The sequence below is a fragment of the Rhodamnia argentea genome, chromosome 2, assembly GCF_020921035.1.
Source record: "Rhodamnia argentea isolate NSW1041297 chromosome 2, ASM2092103v1, whole genome shotgun sequence".
NCBI classification, from domain to species: domain Eukaryota; kingdom Viridiplantae; phylum Streptophyta; class Magnoliopsida; order Myrtales; family Myrtaceae; genus Rhodamnia; species Rhodamnia argentea.
In genome coordinates this window covers 31469169-31492479 of record NC_063151.1, presented here as the reverse complement: position 1 = coordinate 31492479, position 23311 = coordinate 31469169, and the positions used below count along the sequence as shown (strand labels likewise).

At 40.8% G+C, this 23311-nt stretch overlaps 3 protein-coding genes across 3 annotated transcripts; 2 read left to right on the top strand and 1 right to left on the bottom strand.

Annotated features, from left to right (window-relative positions):
* Positions 1-4394: 4394 nt before the first annotated feature.
* LOC115734174 (metal transporter Nramp5-like) lies at positions 4395-8664 on the top strand. Its single transcript, XM_030664797.2, has 13 exons — positions 4395-4637; positions 4793-4871; positions 5611-5651; positions 5749-5827; positions 5912-6016; positions 6106-6215; positions 6720-6901; positions 7021-7090; positions 7207-7380; positions 7473-7577; positions 7674-7805; positions 7906-8001; positions 8174-8664. Exons 1-13 carry the CDS (start codon positions 4422-4424, stop codon positions 8510-8512), a joined length of 1728 nt encoding a protein of 575 aa, XP_030520657.1. The 5' UTR covers positions 4395-4421; the 3' UTR covers positions 8513-8664.
* A 998-nt stretch (positions 8665-9662) lies between these two features.
* Positions 9663-16773, bottom strand: LOC115734163 (SWI/SNF complex subunit SWI3C). Its single transcript, XM_030664784.2, has 9 exons — positions 16511-16773; positions 15812-16372; positions 13979-14517; positions 13438-13801; positions 13286-13359; positions 12649-12788; positions 11943-11989; positions 11667-11824; positions 9663-10261 (listed from the first exon to the last, which is right to left on the bottom strand). The coding sequence occupies exons 1-9, from the start codon at positions 16536-16538 to the stop codon at positions 9791-9793; spliced, it is 2382 nt and encodes a 793-aa protein (XP_030520644.1). The 5' UTR covers positions 16539-16773; the 3' UTR covers positions 9663-9790.
* Positions 16774-20094: 3321 nt separating this feature from the next.
* LOC115749785 (N-glycosylase/DNA lyase OGG1) lies at positions 20095-23043 on the top strand. The gene is given in 5 exon segments (XM_030686789.2): positions 20095-20273; positions 20276-20337; positions 20339-20892; positions 21475-21685; positions 22347-23043. Coding segments are annotated over 5 exon segments (1206 nt in total). The 5' UTR covers positions 20095-20098; the 3' UTR covers positions 22551-23043.
* The last annotated feature ends 268 nt before the right edge of the window (positions 23044-23311 follow it).

Sequence of the window (23311 nt, the reverse complement as noted above, 5' to 3'; positions counted from 1 at the left end):
TTTGTATAAGAATTAATGCTTGTTCTGCCAGAATTTAATAGTGGGAATACCAGTTATATAGGATTAGATAGAATTTAATAGAGTGACACAAGTGATACAATAAGTATAGCCATCACTAATTAATTATTGATACTTCAATTTACAGAGCATGGAGATTATTTTTGGAACTTGGAACTAAATGGGAGGCTTGAGGGCGGGATTAACGAAAAAACGTCATAAACCTATTGCAATTGTGTCAATTCAATCTTAAATATTTTTATTTTTACTAATTGAGTCCTTTTATATTTGTGTCAATTTAGTTCATTTGACCAATTTTGAGTGAAAATCCCTAACAAGGGTGCCGACCATTCTATGTGGCACAACTGACATTGACGTGGATAATTTTTAACGATATTTTAATTTTTTTAATTATTTAGTTTTAATTTCCTTTTTGCCTTTTCTTTCTTTCTTTTTTCCTTCCCTTATTCCTTCTTCCTCTAGCAAATCACCGGACCTCGGCGACCGGCCGGAGGTGAGGTCAGCCTCTCTTGCTAGAGGAAGAATGGAAGGGAAAAAAATAAAAAAAGGAAAAATAAAAAATAAAAATGTTCGATTAAAGTATTACTAGAAATTATTCATGTCGGTGTCGGCTGCGCCATGTAGGACAGCCGACGTCCATATCAGCAATTTCAGGTCAAAATTAGTCGAATAGATTGAATTAGCACAAATTTAAAAGTTTAAGGACTCAATTTGCAAAAACAGAAGTTTAAGACTGAATTGACACAATTGTAATAGGTTTAAAACTTTCATTTGTAATTTTCCTGAGGCTCGGGTAGTGGCAAAGCATGAGTTCCTACTACGGATTGACGTGGAATGCTTTCTCATCGAAAAGATTATGTCTAATGTGACTAAAATTTGGGCAAGAGGATATTAGGAGTGTCAATATTTGTGTACGGCGCTCACCTTAGTGCCAATATTTTTTTTTGAACCACTTAATTGCCCATTTTTTGAAAAATGGTTATTTCGATGCCAACTCCGGTGAGTTTCACTGGAAATCTAATGTGGCATCTACGTGATTCGCCAGAGCTTCCAAATCAGCAAAAAAAATAAATTAAAAATCGATAAAAAAATCCATGTAATATTTAAAAAAATAAAAATAAACTAAAAAAAAAAAGTGGGAAGCAATTAAGCCCTCGCCACCGTCGCTTCACCATTGCCGATAATGGCCTACAAGTGGTGGGGGATGGCCGAGGGGGGTCGCCGAGCCCCGATGACCCCCGCCAAGGCCTCGCCATGATCGGGCATGACCGGCCTTGCCCAACGACAGCCAAGCATCGCCAAGCCATCGCTAGGAGAGGCCGGCTGTGCCCAACCACGGTGAGGCTCAACCTCGCCTAGATCCGGGCGAGGTCGGCTTCACCGTGGGTTTGCGAGGTCGGCTATAGCCGGGCCTTGCCACGCCAACCCCGGCAAGGCCTCGACGGGGGTTGCCGAGGCTTAGCAACCCCTCTCGGCCATTCCCCACCCTCGCCGGCAATGGCCGATGATGGTAGGATGGCAGCCCTCGCCTCTGTAACTTCTGTTTCTTTTTTTTTTTTTTGATTTTTTAAGTTATTTTTCTGTTTGATTTTAAGTTTTAAAAAAATTTAACTATTTTTAAGTTGAACAGTTCACGTTGGTTTATTTTTTTAAAATAATTGTCACGTAATATTAAAAAATTATTAAAAAAATACCACGTATATTGTTTGGTCGGAATTGGCACTTAAGTGATCGTTTTTGGCAGAAATTATCACTTAAGTGTTCATTTTTTTTTCGATTTGACACTTAAGTGATTAAAAAAAAATATTGGCACTAAAGTGAGGGCCATGCACAAATATTGATATTCCATGCGTCCTTTTACCTTGAAATTTGAGACTAAAAGTTTTTTTTAGGTGTAAGGTCTAAGTTGATTTATCACAAAACTAATCGTTAGTTTTCGTATCGTTACTTCACCATTTCTGCAAGAGAAAGGCTTCGTCCCTTCAAGGGTTTAACCCATGTCTGGGGCCAGCCTGAAATGCGGCTAAACATAGAAGTTTCGATCTTTCAACAGGTGACCCCTTTATCCGATAATTCCAATCTCGACATAAAATGGGTTGATGTAGGTCCGTCAAATCATTCAAGTATATCCAAAATTGGTCAAATTCCCTATTAAAAGAAAAAAAAGAAAGGTGTTTATCAATGTATCTCAAAGTAGAATCCCAACTCTTTTTCTATGCAGCGGAACGTGCAATAAAATAGGACAACAGGGCGAAAGGCATGAACCAAGCCTGCTACATGGACAGCACAAGTTGATTCATGAGAGGCATGGACCTTGCCTTATAAGAGAGTCAATTCTGCCCCCTGCCCCCTTTAAAGACGTCAGGCAATATTTTTATAGTAGAGAAACTATGATCTTGATGGGTTCATTAATGTGCCTTATTAACTCATTCCCTGTCCTATTCTATCAATGCTTCACGCTGTCCTCACCCCCATTAAATTCCAAATTATCAGATCCAAGCTTTCAAAAGGTCAAAGGAGCTGTTGAGATGCACCTTTAAGTTGTGAAAGAGAAGTCTCACATTGAAAAATTAATATGATGTTAAGTAGTTAATATATTCAAATTGGCCTATAATTCAATTACTTGAGTTTTTGAGTGAAGGTGGATTCAAATGTATATTTTGATGGGCTCGGACTTGAGCTCGCTCTTGGCGATCTCTCCGGATAAAGGTATAAGACTTCTGGTGTCTTCAAAATCTTTAGAAGCAATTTTCTTCTTAGTGGATGGGATAGTGGTCGAATTTTACTGGTTGGAATATCACATTACGACTCTTGTTTGGCAATACTAGGGCTGCTCGTTTAGCTTGATTTGAACCAATCTGGTTTGATTGATCGTTCAGTCAAAGATTGCATATTGCAGAAGGAAGAGGAGGGTATATGTCCAAATGAAAGTGTACAAATTATTATTCAGGTGTAATAATTTTGTTTTGTTGTTGAAGTATTTGGATTTATCTTTGCAGAGTCAAAGCTTAAACACTGGAAATACATCCAGACAGAAAATCTCGAAAGACTCGCGCGGCATAATTTTGGACACATCCTCAGAAACTTTGAGACGTCTTGCGCAACTCCACCGGTTTAAGGTTATGGGCACACGTGTCGCCTCCCCTATGTGTGCGACAAGTGACGTGGCAACACCATGGAAAATCTGGTCAAACAAAACTGTGAGACTACTTAAGAGCAAGGTAACATTCTCCAAATTGGAACTGCTGAAAATCCTACAAATGCAGCCGCTAAATTTTATGAAACAATTTTTATGGCGAGATTATTAAAAAAAGTCCCACACATATTGTAATTATATAAATGTAAATTCAATTCTAAGCCGTTTTTATTTTATCAATTCAGCCTTACACTTTTTGTACTTGTGTCAATTCGGTCCATCAGGCCAATTTGATCGAAAATTACCGACCTGGCTCAGCCAACACTAATGTGGATAATTTTTATAGCATTTTTTTTTCTTTTCTTTCATTTTGTTATTTATATTTTTTTTATATATATATACAAACAAACAAAAAACTTCCATGCGGGTAATTGGACGAAATTAATAGAAAGATTTAATTGCATCAACATGATAAGTTTTAGGATTTGATTGCACTTTTTGCAAGTTTTAGGACTCAATTACACTCGCATGACAAGTTTTATGACTTCCAGTGAACATGTTCGTTTTTTTCTTCCCTTTGTTTTTCCTGCGACCGATCGCCGGACCTTGCAACCGGCCCGGGCGAGGGCTGGCGATATTGAACCATGCAACCCTACGTCATTCCTTATCGTTCCTCATTAACTTCTCTAGTATTTATTCCTTCTAGCATTAAATTTGAATTGCAAATCTATCAATTTCGATGTCATTTTCCTGACAATTGCACCATCCACATGGATATGTCCTCTCAATTTAAAAATAAATCAATTAAGAATCGACCCAAACTTCACAAAAACCGAGTTTAGCAATCGATAATGATAACTTTTTTATTTATTTATGTATTGATAGGTAAGAAGAATCGATGAGGTAAATGAAGAGTATCCTAATCCTTTTAAAATGAACTATTAGAAAGCTAACTCATGATGAGAATTGAGACTTCGATAAGGAAAGGGGTGTTGGGTTGTGTAAGATCATTTTGTAGCAAGAAGATGTGACCTCTCACTTCCCATGGCATGGTGTTGTTTGTGTATGAAGAGGGTAGAGGTGGGGGCAAAAGCCACTTGGGTGGTAAAACGGAGACTCCTGTGCTGTCCGAATTGGGAGTCCAGACAAATTTGCTTTAACTCTCTCTCTCTCTCTCCCATGCACTATAAATACCCACTTCCAGCCACAATAAACTTCATTCAAGACTCTTCTACCTAAAGAGATAGAGAGAGAGAGAGAGAGGAGCATGCAAGTGATGCAGGACCAGCAAGTGATCAGTGATGCAGTTCCTTCGTCGCGGGGTCGTGGCGGCAGCGGTGGCAGTGGCAGCAACCGCATAGTGGCTATCAACTTGGAGGGGAGGAGCACCCTGCCACCCCCTCCGCTGCCTCGCCCGACCGGCGAGAACAAAAGCGCAAGTCATCATCACGATGAGGAGCTTGACGATCATCATCATCATCAGGTTCCTTCTTCTTAATAGCTCTCTTGCTGTCCATAACAAAAAGCTGTCTCGTACCACTTGATATTTGCGTGTAGCTGCTCATCAACAACGTCGAAAGAAGAAATTTTGAGAAGTGACTGACGAGTTCCGTTGTTTATTTTTTTCATGATGACCAGAAACCCGGGTGGAGAAAATTCATGTCATTCGTCGGCCCCGGATTCCTCGTCTCGCTCGCTTACCTCGACCCCGGAAACTGTAAAAATCTCTATCCCTACCTGCAATGGTCTTGAGACTGCTTGACAGTTGACAATACGCTTCGTTCAGAATTTAATATCAATCAACCAGTTACTTTGACCGCAAAAAGTAAATATTGTAACACCAACTCTGCTTCTTAAGATCAAGAGTCAAATTTGGAATGGAGAAACTTGCTGTAGATTGGATGGAAAACAAAACCATTTTGCCATTTGCTTGCTATGCTAACCATAGACACTGGTGGACTAAAACTAGTAAGTTAGCGCTCGGGTTGCGACTCCCGTCGAGTATCTATGGATCACTCGAGCTCGACTTGCAAATTACTCGAGCTTGGCTCGACTCCATTCTAGTTGGAAGAGATCACAAAGTCGAACTGATCAAGGTTGAGCATTCGAAATTCTTGACCGAACGGTTTCGATATCCTAATTGGGTTGTCGAGCATCTTTGTTTTTGTTCACATAAGCACCATCCTTTCTGGATTCATCACACTTTCAGAACTTCAGCTCGAGCCTGAGCATAAAACAAACATGGTTTTGCTAACGGAGCGACGCGAACCCAGCTCAAGATTGTGGAGTATCTCGCCGTGTTAACTCGAGCTTGTAAAATGAAGCCTGTTAACCAAGCACCAGTCACATATCGAGCTTCGACTATTCGAGTCAGATCAAGTTTGAACATAATATAGTCCTGGTTCTTTTTCTCCTTTTGATTTACATAGATGGTTCTATGGTTTTTTGTGCTACAGTGGAAACAGATCTTCAAGCTGGGGCTAACCATAGATATGAGGTACAAAATTTAGTTATAATATGTCTACTATAAGAGGAGCGCAGAGAGAGAAGTAAGCTTAAAACTAGCACTGATCCTTGCGCTTTTCTGATTTCAGCTTCTGTGGGTGATACTAATTGGGTTGGTGTTTGCTCTAATCATCCAGTCACTCGCCGCAAATCTGGGTGTGAGCACCGGTAAAAAGAGAAGAACACAAAGCAAGTTTCAATAAAGATGACATAGGTTACATCAGTTTTATAGTTCAAATTGAATCTTTTCAGGGAAACACTTATCAGAGCTATGTAAGGCCGAGTATCCCATGCTGGTGAAGTATTGCCTCTGGCTGCTAGCTGAAGTTTCTGTGATTGCTGCAGATATACCTGAAGGCATGTTCTCTCGGGACATCGGCTTTCTAATCATTTATAATCTTTTTGATTTCATCTAATAGTAGAATATGAATTTGGTTAATATGCAGTTATTGGGACAGCCTTTGCATTGAACATTCTGTTCCACATACCGGTGTGGGCTGGGGTTCTGTTCACTGGTTGTAGCACACTCCTGCTTCTTGGCCTACAAAGATATGGGGTAGGCTTGCAATTTTTGTTGTTCTTCTTGTTAATATTAATTTTATAGATTGTTGTTGCCCGCCTTTTGTATGCCCAACCGACTTCCTTGGCCGATTCTGTCATTCATACTCGTACATTTGGTACTTCGAATCTGTGTGACTGGTGGTTTGCCCGGGCTGTATTCCAGGTGTGACGATACCCTCCAAAATTTGAAAAAGTTGATTCTTCGTTCCAGAGCTAAACTTTAAAAGGATCCGGCACTTGATACCTAATTTTGCTAGATACTGATCTGGTGGGGAGTCATCAAACTAGATGGCAAAGTCCAGAGAAGTGTCCTTTTTTTTTATTTCTGGTGCAAGCAAATTAAAGAAGAATGAATCGGTCAACTCATTTAAGACTAAGTTGGCCACTTCAGACTTTTATATGAAATTTGCCCTTCTACCACTCTTTGCAGTACTGGCTCAACCATAACTTCGACCTAGTGTTGCTCAAAATTTTCTGCTTTCTCGTGAAATTGTTGCAGGTAAGGAAGCTGGAAATGTTGATAGCAGTGCTGGTGTTCATAATGGCAGCATGTTTCTTCGGGGAAATGAGTTATGTGAAGCCTCCGGCATCTGATGTCCTGATGGGCATGTTTGTCCCCAAGCTTAGAGGTCAAGGAGCCACTGGCGATGCGATCGCTCTCCTGGGCGCCCTCGTCATGCCGTAAGCTCTCTTCCTGCACATAAGAAACATCTCGTCTCACCGTGAAGTGACCTTCGACATGCTCTCAAATTGTCTTTGGACCGGTTCTTCTGACCAGTCATATTCTTTCTCTCCGACAGGCACAACCTATTTCTCCACTCTGCATTGGTGTTGTCCAGGAAAGTACCGAAATCTGTCCGCGGCATCAATGTAAGCATGACATCCACTGGAACAACTTACATGAATCTGCACCTACATGTTTATAGAAGTACCACAATGCCAATGTATTGGAGCTCCCAACGATCGATACTCTGTTAACTTCGCAGGATGCCTGCAGATATTTCCTTATAGAAAGCGGTTTCGCATTGCTAGTAGCCTTTCTGATAAACGTTGCAGTTGTCTCGGTGTCGGGCGCCGTTTGCTCGGCCAAGAATCTCTCCAATAGCACTGAGAACACGTGCAGTGATCTCACACTTAACTCTGCATCGTTTCTCCTAAAGGTGCATGATTATACATGATTTCTTGTACTACAGGATTCACTGCTATCGCGAAAATTCTCCCTTTTAAATTTTCTTGAAGTCACTCTATGCAGAATGTGTTGGGAAGATCAAGCTCGACCCTATACGCCATCGCACTGCTGGCGTCCGGCCAGAGTTCCACCATCACAGGCACCTATGCAGGGCAATTCATAATGCAGGTCTCTTCAGGGGAAAAAAACTGCTAGACATCGAATTCATCTTTATTTACTTTAAACTAAGCTTGCTAATTCATCGGGGTATGCATCGCCATTCAGGGATTTCTGGACCTAAAGATGAAGAAGTGGACAAGGAACTTGTTGACAAGGTGCATCGCCATCACGCCTAGTCTCATTGTCTCGATTATAGGCGGATCTTCTGGTGCAGGGCGACTGATTATCATTGCATCGGTTCGTAACTAGTCGACCTTAACCTCTGAAATCTGTCTCTCTGCATGTTTTTCTTCCAATTTCGACTGATTGAAAGAACTTTTTATTTGGAACTGAGCAGATGATTCTTTCTTTTGAACTTCCGTTCGCGCTCATCCCTCTCCTCAAGTTCAGCAGCAGTAAGACCAAGATGGGACCACACAAGAACTCCATCATCGTAAGTTGATAGTTTCCAGTTTAAAGCAATCGCCACTTGCTTTTCGCGTCCCACTAGCACTGTGTGCAAGTGCACCTAGTGAATCCATCCTTGTGAATGAGAACTGTAAGACCGAAATGCCGGATCTTTAAAGCATAAACAACGCCGATACTGATCGAAATTTTCAATGCAGATAATCGTCATCTCGTGGATACTTGGCTTCGGGATAATTGGCATCAACATATATTACCTGAGCACGGGTTTCGTGGACTGGCTGATTCACAACAGTCTACCGAGAGTGGCGAACGTGTTTGTCGGGATCATAGTTTTTCCCTTAATGGCAGTCTATATCTTTGCGATAATCTATCTGACCTTCCGGAGGGACACCGTTGTAACTTTCATAGAGCCGACCAAGCACAACCCGACAAGATCCGGCAACGTAGAGAGCGGGTTGAAGGATGCCGATGGAGAAGAAGAGGAGGATGAAATCCCATACAGAGAAGATTTGGCCGATATCCCTCTGCCCGAATAGGAAAAGTTGTGATTGAAGAGCATCATCATCGACCATGTACTCGAGTCGAGGGAAATGGCCATGGGATGTCAAAACTTTTGAGAGAGCCGTGTTATGACTTATGAGGTCATAATTTGCTGTATTCTATCTGATATATGTACGCATCCCCAAGGCCAACTCTCTTAGCAGAGGCTCAACTTCTAAGGACCAAGCCTTGGCTACTGTAATCTAAGTGTGTCTTTATGCTTTCCCTGTCGCTTATTAAAATCGTAGCGTAAGTGACTAGGCAGTAGGCACCATTCGAATGTAACAGTATTAATTACTTTTACTTATTCTAGCAGTCTCTCCCCGTTTCACAATCTCCCTATGAAAAATTGGATGGGCTTAGGGGGTGGACCGATCCACACCGCAGGAACAAGAAATCGAATTAATTGTAATTGAGCGTCCATTAGCGAGAGTAAACTTGATGGGTGCCGCAGTGATTTCGTGCTTAACCCTGCAATTCTTCATGTAAGCAGCTGGAAGTTAATGTGACGACGGAAGATTGAGCTCGTGGTCCGAGCCCCGCTTTAACGATGGAGGCTGGGCCTCTGATTGATTGTCGAGCCCTCCATCGCCAGCGACAAGATCACCGTCGATCTAGTCAGCCAACGAGCAGTTCACGGCCAACAAAATCTTTCCTGTTCCAATAATTTTCCAAATGCCCACATACTCATGGGCACCCATGTAGATGCTATGTGGTGCCAACAAAAAGCTGAAAGCACCGCGTGGCAGGCATTACAGTTTGGCTAATCATGGCAGCACTTGGTCAAGATCAGGTAACCGGTCGAGTCCACTTGAAGGTTAGCTACCGAAAAAGGACACAGTGCACAGTTTTCCTCCAATCTTTGCAATCAGCCTGTGGGATCAGAAATGGCCAATCTTTTGTGCGCTTAACCCAACGAGAATTATAATCTCTTAAAGTCCCGCTGCGCATAGTCAACTCTCTCTATTTTCGGAAATACACTGAATTCTCGATCGATTACTCCTGGCAAGGTGGCACATGACCTACCAAGCCCCACATCTATCTCAACATGTTGGAGGTTCGACTCTCATATCTTGGGGGTTTGGGGAAAGGGCGAAATGCCAAGCCTAAAAGATAAAAAGTAATGGAGCAACATACAGAGAAGGATGTGTGAACAATTCTTTTTATACCTTAGTGACAAATTCCCTTGGTCCTTGGAAATTCCCAGCATAATAATCACGTCCAATTTGTTAAATTAATGGACCACCTACTCTAAGGTACATTTGCTATCCTTTTCAACCTAAACTAGAGTTAGTCCCTGGTACTGACCTCAGCATTTGATGATTGAGACTAGGTTGGGAATTTCCGGGAGCATTAAAAGCGATGCTTGAAGAAGGTGCTGATGACGAGTTTATCGCTGAAAGTGGAAGCCTTGGCCCGAGTGGGAACACTGCCTGCCGTTGTTGGATGAATGGCATGTGAGGAGGAATCTGTTGATTGGAGGCATATCCCGGTGTGCTCAGTTGCGAAGGTGATGCTGAGATGCCTGCTTGTCTAGGGTTGCCAGAGCTGCTGTTAGCCATTGGAGAAGCAACTCCTGTTACGCCTGCATGTGAAGTGACTCCTGTGGCTCCAAAGCGGGTTGACATAATTCGCATTCGTTCAGCAGCCAATCTCTGCCTTGTCTTCTCAACCTGCTCACATTCTTTCATCAACAAGGTCTCAACTTCTGCGAACTGCTTCAGTTTCAGCTCCAATCTCTTTAACTGCACATGTAGATAGAGCTTATGAGAAACCAAGGTCCAAGATAAACCAAAATTATTTTTATCCCCTTTTAAGAGGTGGATAATTAGCTTATCCAGTTTTATCTGGATGAGACACTCTCAGCAATGCAGACAACAATATCCATTGTCCAATCATCCAGCCAAAAATAATTGATCTTTCTTGTTATAACTCACTAGTAGAACTTGCTCACAATTGTGACCTGCCTCATGCTCTTCTGAGCAGAACTGCTGAGACAGAGATATTGCGGACACCAACAACGCGTCAAGATAACATAGAAACAAGCGAACGCTACAGCAATAACAAAAAGGTACCCTTCAACAAATTTGCTAGCTAAAGTTTTACCATCCAAAAGATTCACAGCACTCAAGGGCAATAATGGTAACCACAATGATGACTGGGCAAGTAAAAATCAAGATACCGAAATATTCCAGTTCCCCAGAGACCGAGTTCTCACAGAAGAGTTAAACAAGTCTTCATCCAAACGACATCAATGTCACAATTAACACAAAGCTGTTTCACATGCAGCCTAATATACATCAGAGTAAACTTAAAATTTGTTTAATCAAAGCAAACTTGATAAGCTAATGCTGTGTACGCAAAGATTGGTTTACCCGATTAGTATATAGAGCAATGTCGTAGATTCTTATGGATTCTTAAATATAATTATAAATAAAAAACTTGCAGTCTAACTCCACTAGTATATAAATTTTTAAATCGGTCTTTGCATACCTAGCATCACTCTGTTGACAAATCATCTGTCCAAAAAACTAGAAAGCTTGTAAGTAACCCAGATAACAAAGCATGTATTGATAAATCAAACACAGACAAGCTTAAAGCTTGATACAGGGTCATAACCTCTAGTTAAACTTCTATGATGTAGAACAAGCGATGTCAGGGTAAAACACAAAATTTTGTACAGTTATTTCTACTGGTGCAAGTTGTGGTAGAAGGCATATGGAAGAGTCATCCATAAGCATTAGTGAGTACAAGTTATAAAAACTCCAGAAACAATTGTGACCTCTGCCAAACACAGAGGAAACCTCAATGGCATCATGATACCCGTCCTTTCAACTTCAAGCTTCATAAAGGTTCTGCAGCATTCAACTTTTCCTATTTCCTATTAATAAAATCCTTCAAAGAGGTCTTTTCATGTTCCATATAAAACTAGATTGGACTCGCCGTGAAACTAAATTCTTACCGCTATGTGAAAACGAATGATATTCATTCTGAAAACTAATTGTCAAAAACTTGAGAAGATTTTAGCAATAAGAAATTGAAAATATAAATCTCTAACTAAAGATCATCTATTACTTTTACATTTAGAAACGGCACAACAGTTTAACTAAAGGAAGTCGAATTGAATAAATCAAATAATCATAGTTTCACCTGATGATTTATGATATTAGCTGACAACCTTTGAATTTCCCGTTCTTCATGATCTGCAAATAATTTCGCCTTTGTTGCAGCAGCAGCAAGACCAGCTTTTGCAGCAGCTTGGACTTTTTCTTGGGACAGCAATGAACCATCTGCCTCATCTTGATTACCTAAACCAATTCACAGGCAAATCTCTTATAAAGTGCAACCATTAGAACCGTAGTGAAATTTAGTTAGAGATCAGCATAGAATAAAAAATGCACAGAATCTGGAAAATTTCCAACAAACCTTCTTGTTGGACTGAATCTCCAGCTCGTGATGTCTCCAAATGCATCCTTCACGTAAGTAAAATATAATTAACTCTACATTCCAGGAAAAACTTGACCAATACTATGAGTTCAAGGTCAAGTCAGATGACTGAATAGAAAGCTTTGGAATATTTCTTCGAATGGAGATCAGTTGATATCGTGAGATGCTATTCAGGTCTGGGAGTACATTTAGTGGCTGTTACAGTACTGCAAACGGCAACTAAAAGGCTTAGGCTGAATTCTGACAGCAGTTAAGGAAAAAGTGACGAGGGTCTGAGCGAAAAGGTCTACTGAAAACACTGGGAATGAATAAACAGATTTCTGAAGAAAATGTTAAATATCTTTACGCATCACTCCAAAGACTTCCTAAGCATCACACTGAGAATTATGTCATACAAATCGCGGTAGCAAATAATTGCCAAAACTGAACTTTCATTAACCAAATCAATTATAAAAAAACAGAAGGAGTGCATGATATATAAAGACATTACACCACATTAAAAAGGAAATACATATGAGGAACATAAATCCTACTCAGAACAGGAAGCAAAACCAGAAAGGGAACTTATTAAAATCATCATAATACTCTCTAAGAGCTCACAAAATCAATTCAATTGAAATCCAAACAGCAAGGAAACAGTGATATTGAGGTGACAATGAGAATCAGAACTAAGAAAGCTGCTCACCTATGTCCCTGACCCGATCCCTCCACCTGTATGATGTTACCTGATTCAGCCACACCATTTTCAGCAGACAACACTGCCAAGGATGCATGGGCACAAGCTGCAGCAACTCTTGGTGCTACAGCAGATGCCAGAAAGGCGACCTAGAAATTTGATTGGCGTTAGATCCATGGAAAACCAAGTAAAACACACCCCCCCCCGCAAACCCCCAAACTAAACCAAGTAGGCAGACATAGGAATTGTATCCGAACTCTTGCTAGGTGGGTAGTGGTACAAAACCGAAGAGTTCTAAAGATAAGAAGACAACTAAAGGCCAATACTCATGCAGTTCCATGTTTGCGATAGATAGATAGATATATAGATAATATCCTGGTGACTGCACCCTGGTCAAGCAATGAAGATGGATCATATGCCACCTAAGAAAGAAAAATCTAAAAGATTTGACAGCAATACAAGCAGTAAACACAAGCATCCTCTGTCCAAAGATATGGGCAGGGAAGCGTTAATAGAAGTGTTGAGATGTACTTTTGACCTCGCACTAGCAGAAGTTCTCTCATGTTCCTCCCTCCAATGTTTTCCACTGTGTAGCACTATCATCTAATGGGAAAAATTTTGGCACAAAATCAACGTTGAGACTCACCAGAGACATCACTGGATTACCGGAATTGGCAAAAGGAAGCCTGTCTTCAGAGTTTGCATCTTGATGGCAGGAACCTGAATAAAGAAGAAAGGTTGCAGCCAAACGATATTGCAAGCTCACAACTAAACGGAACTTTAAATATCAGCAATTACCTCTTATATCCCCATTGACATTTGAATTTTGACGAGACTGATCAGCTCCATTTGATAAACTGGATGACATTGATGTACCTGGAACTTCAATATTCTCCAGTATACCATTTTCCATGGGCAACCGGAGAAAATGAAGGATACATTGCGCTTTAGACTTGGTGCCTACATACTCCGCAATTTCATTCCAGTTCTCGTTGTATTGTTCCACCCCCTCGAGCAGCAGCAATGTTTCCTGATTTGTCCAATTTTCTCCATCTAGATCATCGTAGATTTTTGTGGAATCTACCCTTGTAAAATCTATACTTGAATGACCAATAACAAATCTTCCTTCATGGTAGCAATCAGAGCAAAGATATACATCCACCTGATAAAATAGAAGTGTTAGTCAACCAGAATACTGGGATCAGGACCTGTAAATCCACAGTTCAAAAGATAGAATGAGTCTCTATATTCCCAATCTGTGGACACCGACATAAACATGAATCATAGGGAGAACAATACATGTTAAGAACCTGAGATGACAAAGAAAATCTGAAGTTACCTCCTTATGCGACTGATAATACACAACTAAAAGAGGCCGAGAACAATGACTACAACAATTTCCAGATAGGAGCTCTCGAATTCTGTTATCCAAGTCAGAAACCTTGCCATCCTTATGTGATGAGGATGAATATAGATCAGCTGCTTTTCGCCTACATTTGGGCTTCTCAAACTTGATTAAACTATCAATGGACTTCAATGCAGCTGATGGCACATGAACCTCCCCATTCGGATCCTCCTTTAAATACGAACCATCATTCCAAGATTCACGAGGAGGTGCAGAAGCAGCACAATAATTAATGATACCCCAGTGATCCAGAAAGCGGACAATCCGGTTTAAATCGTCATCTTGAATACTGACTGCCAATCCCTGGCAATCAGAAACTCTGAGTCTCTTGTCTGGATTGTCCATATATTTGGCAACTATATAGTTCCTACACTCCATATACTTCTCCGGGGTATGGTCTGCTGATTTTCCAGAAAAAAAATGTGGCACCACTTGTCTCTCTAATCGATGCACCGTAGTAGGCGAAAACCAGTCTGAACAAAAGGAAAGCCAAACTATTATACAATGTCATGATACATATTCAAGAAAGACGAAAGAGAGGATGGTTACCAGCACCATCTCATAACCAATGAATAGACACGAGCTGGGGGGGCAAGATGACCATAAAAAGTTCACTTACATTATTGTCTACCAAAAACCATTAACCAGTCACTAAACTTCCTTATCAATCAAGGGCCGAGCATATTACAAAAAAGGAAAATTTTCTATTAACAGAACATCATGGACGTATGCATGGTGATTGGTGATGTGCTTATGACTTATCTACTCAGTATCAGACTAGTAGCAAACTTGAGTGGAAGTGACAGTAAATCTAGGAAATAACACGTGCGTGCCAATACCAACAGAATCTTCTAGTGTGAAACGGTAACATGTCTATGTTCTAGAAGTATAAACAAGACTCTTTTAGCATGTTTACTTTTTAGAGCAGTTCCAATAGATTGTAAGATGAGAATGATCATTTAGCACAAAGCATTACAAACTTATCGAGAAAGAGTTAAGTCAAACTCCTCACCAACGGTAAAAAGAAACTGCTTGTATCTGCAGGTTACCACGGTTTCTAGTACGAAATGGGAAATTATTCAAAAGTAAACATGTAACATAACTATACAGAACACCAAAATGTCCATCATTGCAGGAGCCAGAAAGTACTTCAAGTAGGAATCAAAGTACATCTTCCTATGATCATATCCTATAGAGCAGAGTCTTAAACTGTGAAACTTGAATGAAAGTACATCCAAGACATCTTCCTATCCTGTAGAGCTTGGTCTTAAATTGTAAATTATTGATACCGGCATAACTTTCTTCACCCAACTAAATTAATGAGTATTCTATTGAGCTGAAGTTGTATCATATTTCTCCAAACTTGGCTTATGGTTTCCAAAAAATTCACTTCTCAAAAATCAAGTGTGAATTCTCAAAGCTACCTAGGCATAGATAAAAATGTACCTCATGAACAATCACAACAATCGTTTTTAAAGGCAAAACTGAAGCATTTCGCATCAACACACCAAGACCCTTTAACCAGAGGCAACAATTGGCAAAAGCTTTCTATGCTAGGGATACCTCATTGTCAATTCTTTGACTGAATCTGCTTAATGGAATATCAGCTATCAATCAAGGGAACTCTTATGCACCAAGAAAACGTGTTTCACTACCACTTCAGTAGTCAGCACAGCAGGAAAAGCAAAATAATGAAATCTAACTACATGATCCAGATTTTTATCGGTGGCAAACTCATATACACATTGGTAGTTAGAGAGAGAGAACCTGAATGCATTGGCACCACATGAACCCTACTCCCATACCGCTTCACCATGCCCATCCCCTCCATAATCGAGGGCGGTGTCGCGACGAAGGACGGAGTATCCCCCTCACCCTTATCCGAATCCGCCAGACCAGGACTATCCGCCGGCACAGCAGAAAGAGCCTGGAGCTGCCCATACGAGACATTCTCCAAGCAAACCACCCCACCCTGCACCTGATCCCTGTTCTCTCCAACCGAATTCGCCCTCTCGAGGGCCACGAGGTCGAGCACCGAGGAGTGGGGGCGGTTCACGGGACGCTTAACCACGGGAGGGAAGTCGCAGATGCGGACCCCCCCGTCCGACAAGACCTCGGTCTCCTTAGGGCTGGGATCGGCGGCCGCGTGGTTGTGGTTGCTGGCGCTAGGGTTGGCGTCCTCGGCGTCGGCGTCCTCGGCGCGGTCGAGGTCGTCGTCGAGGTCGTTGGGCTCCTCGTCTTCGTCGTCGTCATCGGCGGCGTCCTTGTGCCGGCGAGAGAGCTGCGTCGCCTCCCGCTTCCGCCTCTTCCACCGGTTGCCGCGCGTTCCTGCAGAGGGGGAGGGGGAGGGCTTTCGTGAGAGCGCGAAATCGGGACGCGCCAAGTGAAAGGAGAATCGGAAGTTGATGAAATCGCGGCAGTCGAAGAGAGAGAGAGAGAGAGAGACCCAGGGAGAGAGAGTTTCACCTGAAGGAAAAGAGGGAGAAGGAGGCATTGCTAGAGAGAGATTTTGGGGGGATCTCTGCGTCTTCTTGGCAGGATTTGAGCTTGCTGCTGCTTCTGCTTCTTCTCCTTCTTTCTTCTTCTCCTCCTCCTTCTTCTTCCGGACAAATTTGGCTCCGACGAGCTGAGAGGAGTGCAGTGCTCACAGCTTAGCGAGGGGGATTTTCGTCTCTCTCGGAACACGATAGTTAATGGATTTGGAAAATCGATTTTCAATTCTGTATTTTTCCAATTGTTTTAGAGAAAATTTCCAGATGGACCTTACTTTAATTAAATACCACAAGTGGATCTTATATTAAATTAATGATCTCGAGTGGTCATATCAATCATAAAAAGTAGGTTTGACCTCATTAGCCAAATGGCATTTTCGTCTTTTGATTTTTTAAAAATTTTTGTGCCTTTTCTTTATTTATTTTCCTTTCCTTTTTTTTCTTTTACATTTTTCCTCTTTCCCTTGTCGGCATCGACGTCAACCTCGAGCGAGGTCACCCCAGGCGAGATGAGGGTTGCCCTCACCAGACACCAGCGAGGGCGACCCTCACACGAGGCCGACTCACTATGTCTAGGGAGGGGAGGGCAAAAAGGGAAAAAATGAAAAGTACAAAATCAAAAATATATAAAAATATATATGTTTAGTAATACCCCTCCTCCGACGAGATTTGTTAGCTATTTCATGTCCTTATTTAAAATGATTTTACTACTTCGGACCCTTAATTAAAATAATATGTGACACTTCAGGCTCTTATTTAAAATTTTTCCGTTGTTTTATTATGAGCTATTTGATGTTTTTTTAGAGCATTTTTCACAATGATTATAATATACAAAAAAAAAGTCACAAAAAAATTTAAATTATGCCAATTGTAACTCCATAAGATATTTCACTCTAATCTTTTATGAGACATCATAAATTCAAAATTTATACTTGCGTAACACATTTAGCCAAAAATTTCTCCAGTGAAGTCAAAATCCAATCTTGTACACTTATGACACATTTATCTCAAAAAAATACTCGTACGACACATTCGTTCTCTATTAATGGACATCACCAAAAAACTTATGTAGCTATCTACTTGGACAATGAAAAGCAAATGGTATTGATGCAGCACTCACATGGCAAAAGTACATCGACTAATTGTATGTTTTTCTTTTCTCGTTTTATTTGTCATTTTTTTAATTTCTTCCTTTGTTTTCTTCATTAATTTGGCAATTGTGAGAACGATGGCCATGGTCACAATAAGGACGGCGGTTGCAGTGAGAGCGACGACGGAGATGAAGGAGGAAGGAAAAAAGATAAAAGATAAATAAATCTTAACAGAGAATAAATGTGTGGGGCTGGCCTAAATTTAAAACCATTTGATCACGAAAAGTAAGTTTTGGGTAAACGTGTCACATAATACAAGTCTTGAGTTTTTTGTGTCGCAGAAAAAATAAGTGTTGAGTGAATGTTCATGCCTCTCACGGGTATAAGTTTGAAATTTTTAATGTTGTAATATAAGTTTGGGGTTAATGTATTGCAGTAGATATAGTTTAGAGTTTTTAGTGGCTTTTACCATATAATTTAGGGTTATTACCACGAAAACAATCAAATTGTTGCACTTGGATAAATTTACTTCAAACTAATTTTTTATTACCAAAAAAATCCAAACTCGTTCTTCCGTGACAAATTTATTCCAATCCAATATTGACCATAAAAAACCCAAAATTACTGCACATGTGACAAAAATTATCATCTATTGATTTCTATTAAATTTGAACAATACTACAAAAAACTCCAAACTAATACACATGATAACAAACGAATGCTAAAAATTTCAAACTGGTATACTCCGTCAACTGCTACATGTCATACAACTCAACAATTTAATGAAATAATCTAACAAAAACTGACGAAAAGTAAATTTGTCACAAATGTACTAATTTGAAGTTACCCAAAAATCTTAATATCGATAAAACACTAAGCGAAGAATTGAATTTTGATGAGTTTGCTTCTTACTTGTGTGGCGAAAGTGTTTGTTGATGCAGGAGTGAAGTACTGGATATGAGGTTTCCTGTATTCTTTAGGGAGAAGTTTAGGATCAAGGATATAAGAATCTGCACCAATATCTATGAGCGCAATGAGGGAAATATGCTTATCATAGTTGGATGCGAAGAATTGGAGGGGAATATATGGCTTGAAAGAGAGAGATTTCAAATTAGTTTAATGTAAATTTGTTACAGACTTGCTTGTTTAAAGTTTTTCTTAATAATAACCCTATGATTTATTTGTAGCTTCATATCTAAATCATATGTTTGGAATTGTTAAAAAAAATTCATGTTCCATATTAGAGAAAATTCCAATTAAGAACCCAAAGTGTCCTCGTTTTTTCATATAAGAATATGAAGTGTACATTATTTCAAATAAGAGCCTAAAGTACTTAAATTATTTTATAAAAAAAGCCCGATCGAATGGTATTTTCGTCCTTTATTTTTCTTCTTTTTATATTTTTCTTTTTTCCATTTATTATTTTTTTGTGCCATTTCTTTTTCTTTTTTCCTCCCTCCCCTCCCCTCCCCAGGCCATCGCCAAAGGTCGATGAGGGCCGCCTCGCCTGGGCGTGGCCTGGGCTACCCTCACTAGGTTGGCCTTGGCCGACGTCGGCGAGGTTTCGCCCAAGGCTAATGATGGCCTGGGGAGGGGAGGGGAGAGGAGAAAAAAAGAAAAGAAAAGGCAAAAAAAAAAATCAAAAGGTAAAGGATGTAAATGCCCTCGACCACGCCCTTCTTTAAAAATAATTTGGGCACTTCATGCTCTTATTTAAAATAAAGTTCATTTTAACCCATTATTTGACAAAATAAAGGCACTTGAGACCCTTTAATTGATTTTTTTTTTTACTTTTTCTTAAGAAAAAAATAAGCTCAATTTTCTGTTCTCCTAAATTTATGTTTTCATTTATCAATTTATTTTGACAAGTTATGCAAAAAATAATTATTATTTCTACTTACGACTTTCACTCAAAATAGTGGAATTTTTTAAAAAATTTCGAATAAGGGCCCAGAATGTTATTGTTTTCTCAAATAAGAGTTCGAGCTGAATATTGTTTTAAATGAGGGTCTAAAGTGCTATTTTTTTCTCAAACAAGGGCATAAAATGAATCTTTTCATTTTTCTGTTTTTTAAAATTTAAAAAAGATAAAAGTGACAGAAAAAATATGTAGGCTAGAGAGGTAGCCCTCTTGCCTATGGCTGCGTTGGCTGGGTCGCCGGCGCCTCGGCGAGGATTGACAATCTTGCCGAGCGGTTGACGACCACGCCGGCCATAGCGACGCCCCCATCGGGTGTGCGAAACTCTATTTCGGATTTTTGGGATCTACTTGCTTAGGGGACATCTCCTTCTTCGAGTTGAAGCATTTATTGATTTTCTTTTTCACGCATAATCTTAGGTGACAAGTTTCTCTCTTTGATCTGCCCCCCGTGGTTTTTTTTTTTTTTTTTTTGGGTCCTCCATTCCTGTAGAAATAAGATTAAAAAAAAAAACGAGGGTATTTCGGGCCTTTCAGTGATCTTCGCAGCAGCATGACGACGTCGTCGTCCACTCTTTCTCCTACCTTGCTTCTCCCTTGCAGTTGCAGGCATGGAGCTTCTACGCTGAAGAAACTCCAAACCCTAAACCCCAACTCCCCGATAGGACTCTCCTCTTTCCTGAAAACCATGAAGAGACCAAGACCATCACCACCATCCACTCCTCCGACCCCTCAAACCATCCACCGCCTCCGTCACCACCACCGCCGCGGCGAAAAAACCGTCTCAATCCGCCAATCGCTCACCGCCGAAACCCTAGAGTGGGTCCCGCTCGACCTCACCGAGTCCGAGCTCTCCTTGCCCCTCACCTTCCCCACCGGCCAAACCTTCAGGTGGAAACGCACTGGCCCCCTCCGGTTCACCGGCGCGGTCGGCCCTCACCTCGTCTCCCTCAAGCACCGCAAGGATGGCGACGTCGCGTATTGCGTGCACGGTGATCGGCCCGATGGCGCGGGAGCTCGATCGGCATTGCTGGATTTCCTTAACGCCGACATTCGATTGGGTGAGATCTGGGAGGTGTTCTCGGCCTCGGATCCGCGCTTCGCTGAGCTGGCGAGGCTCCTGCGCGGGGCTCGCGTGCTGAGGCAGGATCCTCTGGAGTGCTTGATTCAATTTCTCTGTTCTTCGAATAACAACATTGCGAGAATCACCAAAATGGTGGATTTCGTTTCGTCTTTGGGGAGGTGTCTGGGGACTGTGGAGGGTTTGGAGTTCTATGAGTTCCCGTCGCTACAGCGACTCATGGCCGTCTCTGAGAAAGAATTCAGGGAGGCTGGTTTCGGTTACAGGTGATTGTTTTATCTCCTTATACTCGCTTGACATGTCGGAGTCTCTTCGTAGCATTCCTCATTTTCTTAAGCTGTTTGATTTGAAACTGGTTACATGCATTATCTTCTGGTGAAACTTAGGCTAGCTTATGGTTTTCTGACATGTTGATATGGATTTAACTAGATTTTTTTTAAGTGGAGTTCTGCACATTGGTAATGGACATTGAACACCCTTGTTTCGATGGCTACAAAGAAATTTGCTGTTAGAATGGATCACTAAAGTTCATAAACTGATGACGGACTACCTCATATGTGATTCAAGGCAGTATCTAGAAGCTGCTCCTATAGTTCTTAGATATGTTTCTAGCTTGTCTACGTTTTTTCCGAAATGTGTTGCCAAGTGTGGCTGTGCCAAACTTCTCCTTCTCAAAGAATCTTAAATCATGTTGATTCTCGTAGGAAGTTATCTTGTGATTTACTTGTTGCTTTGTTGGTTCCTTGGCTGTCAACCTGTGTCAAACTTTATCCAACTTTATCCATCTTTTCTTTTCATGGTAGGCTTTGCTATATGCTTCCCTAATACATGACAATGTGACTTAGCAGGGCCAAGTATATTGTGGGCACCGTTAAGGCTTTGCAGTCAAAACCTGGCGGTGGTGTGGAGTGGCTTATATCACTGCGTGGATTGGATCTACAGGATGCTATTGCTGCTCTCTGTACTTTACCTGGAGTTGGTTCTAAAGTTGCAGCATGCGTAGCTCTCTTCTCTCTTGATCAACATCATGCCATTCCTGTTGATACGCATGTGTGGCAAGTAAGTTCTTTTGTTTTCTATTTATCAGAAAAAGGAGCTATGGCTATCTGAATTATTATGACTTAACTGTGCCTGCAATTGTAAATGAAAAATCAGTAGATCCATATATGGACTTCTATGAGGAATTTATATATGGTTGTGAATGTCTAAAATGGGGTACTTACTTAAGTTCCTATGTATTTATACAAGTTGTTTCACCCTAAAGGTTCATTGCACATCATTCATGCAGAGTTTCTTCCCTAATTATGTTTGGTGGGTAGTGGGTATGTGCCCACACGGAAATAACATATTTCTAAATTTGTTCTTTGTTCACTAGAAAGCTACGATAACCATGCGTTTGCCCATATTTCCCGTACCAGACATGGCAATTTTGGTGTGGAAGCAAATGATTCTGCTGAGCATGTTGATGCTTGAAGTTGCTATAGTTGACTTGAAGCCCACTAATAAAGCTAACCATTAAAAAATGAACTGCAATGCTTGTCCATGTTCATTAGTATGCAGTGTTTCCAGCCTTTTATTGGTAGGTTCTTCATTTTACAAAAGAAATATTTGGTTTGTACCTTTACAGTTTTAACCCATTGAATGTGAGAAGTTTTCTGTGTGCCTTTGTTCTGCCAGTTTTGAATTCTAATCTGCATAAGTTCTCTTGTTTGATCAAAAGATTGCTACCAGGTATCTATTACCTGAGCTTGCTGGTGCACGACTTACAGCCAAGCTCGCTGGCCAAGTAGCAGAGGCTTTTGTGAGCAAGTATGGGAAATATGCTGGTTGGGCTCAGACTATGCTTTTCATTGCTGAGTTACCTTCTCAAAAGGCCATTGTACCATCACATTGTCAGACTATCCAGGAAGATAAAAGAGGTTGAAAGGATAGATAAAGAAGCTTGTAGTGCTGAGTGAGGCTTTCACTAGAAAGGGATGTTTTATTGAGCCGTGTGCCAAATTGGGTTTGGCCATGGTAATTATTCTGCTTGCCAATTTGTCAAATGAAGGATGCTATATGAAGAGTCGGAGACAAATGCACACTCTGGGCTTTGAAGTCTGAAGAAAACCCAGTGGAAGTGTGGCTGCTTGGATAATTCTCGTGTATGCTGGATAATGCTCTCTGACAGACTTTGCTCTCAGTTGTCACTGCTTGGTTGAACGTCTGGTGCATGCACATGCAGATGCTATTCTGGCTTCATGAGTAAGCGACTTTCATTTCTTGTATTCAGAGGATATCTCCATCTGATGCTTTGTGAATGCCTGCCCCCCTTCATGGTGCTAGGCATGTATCTTAGATAAGTTTAGTATCAAAATTTGTGGTCCTTGTGGCCAGATGATTTCTTAATTGAGACATATATGCTCCTTTTCACGTTACTTGATTCTTTTGTGTTGCTTTGTACTTTTTATTTGGTCAGACTTTGGTGAAAAGTTGCTCAATATCTTTATTTGACTCCTTTTAGTGCCAACTTTCTTTTGCTATTATGTGTAGCTTCACAATTACTTCCCCTAGAGTACCGTTGAAGCAATTTTATCATGCAATCTGAATCTCTGCTGAATCTGTACAAGATTTTTGAAATTGCCATCATTCTCTTGTATGCTGGCCTTAAGCATGGCTGCTTCCTTGAAATATGTAGAAAGTTCT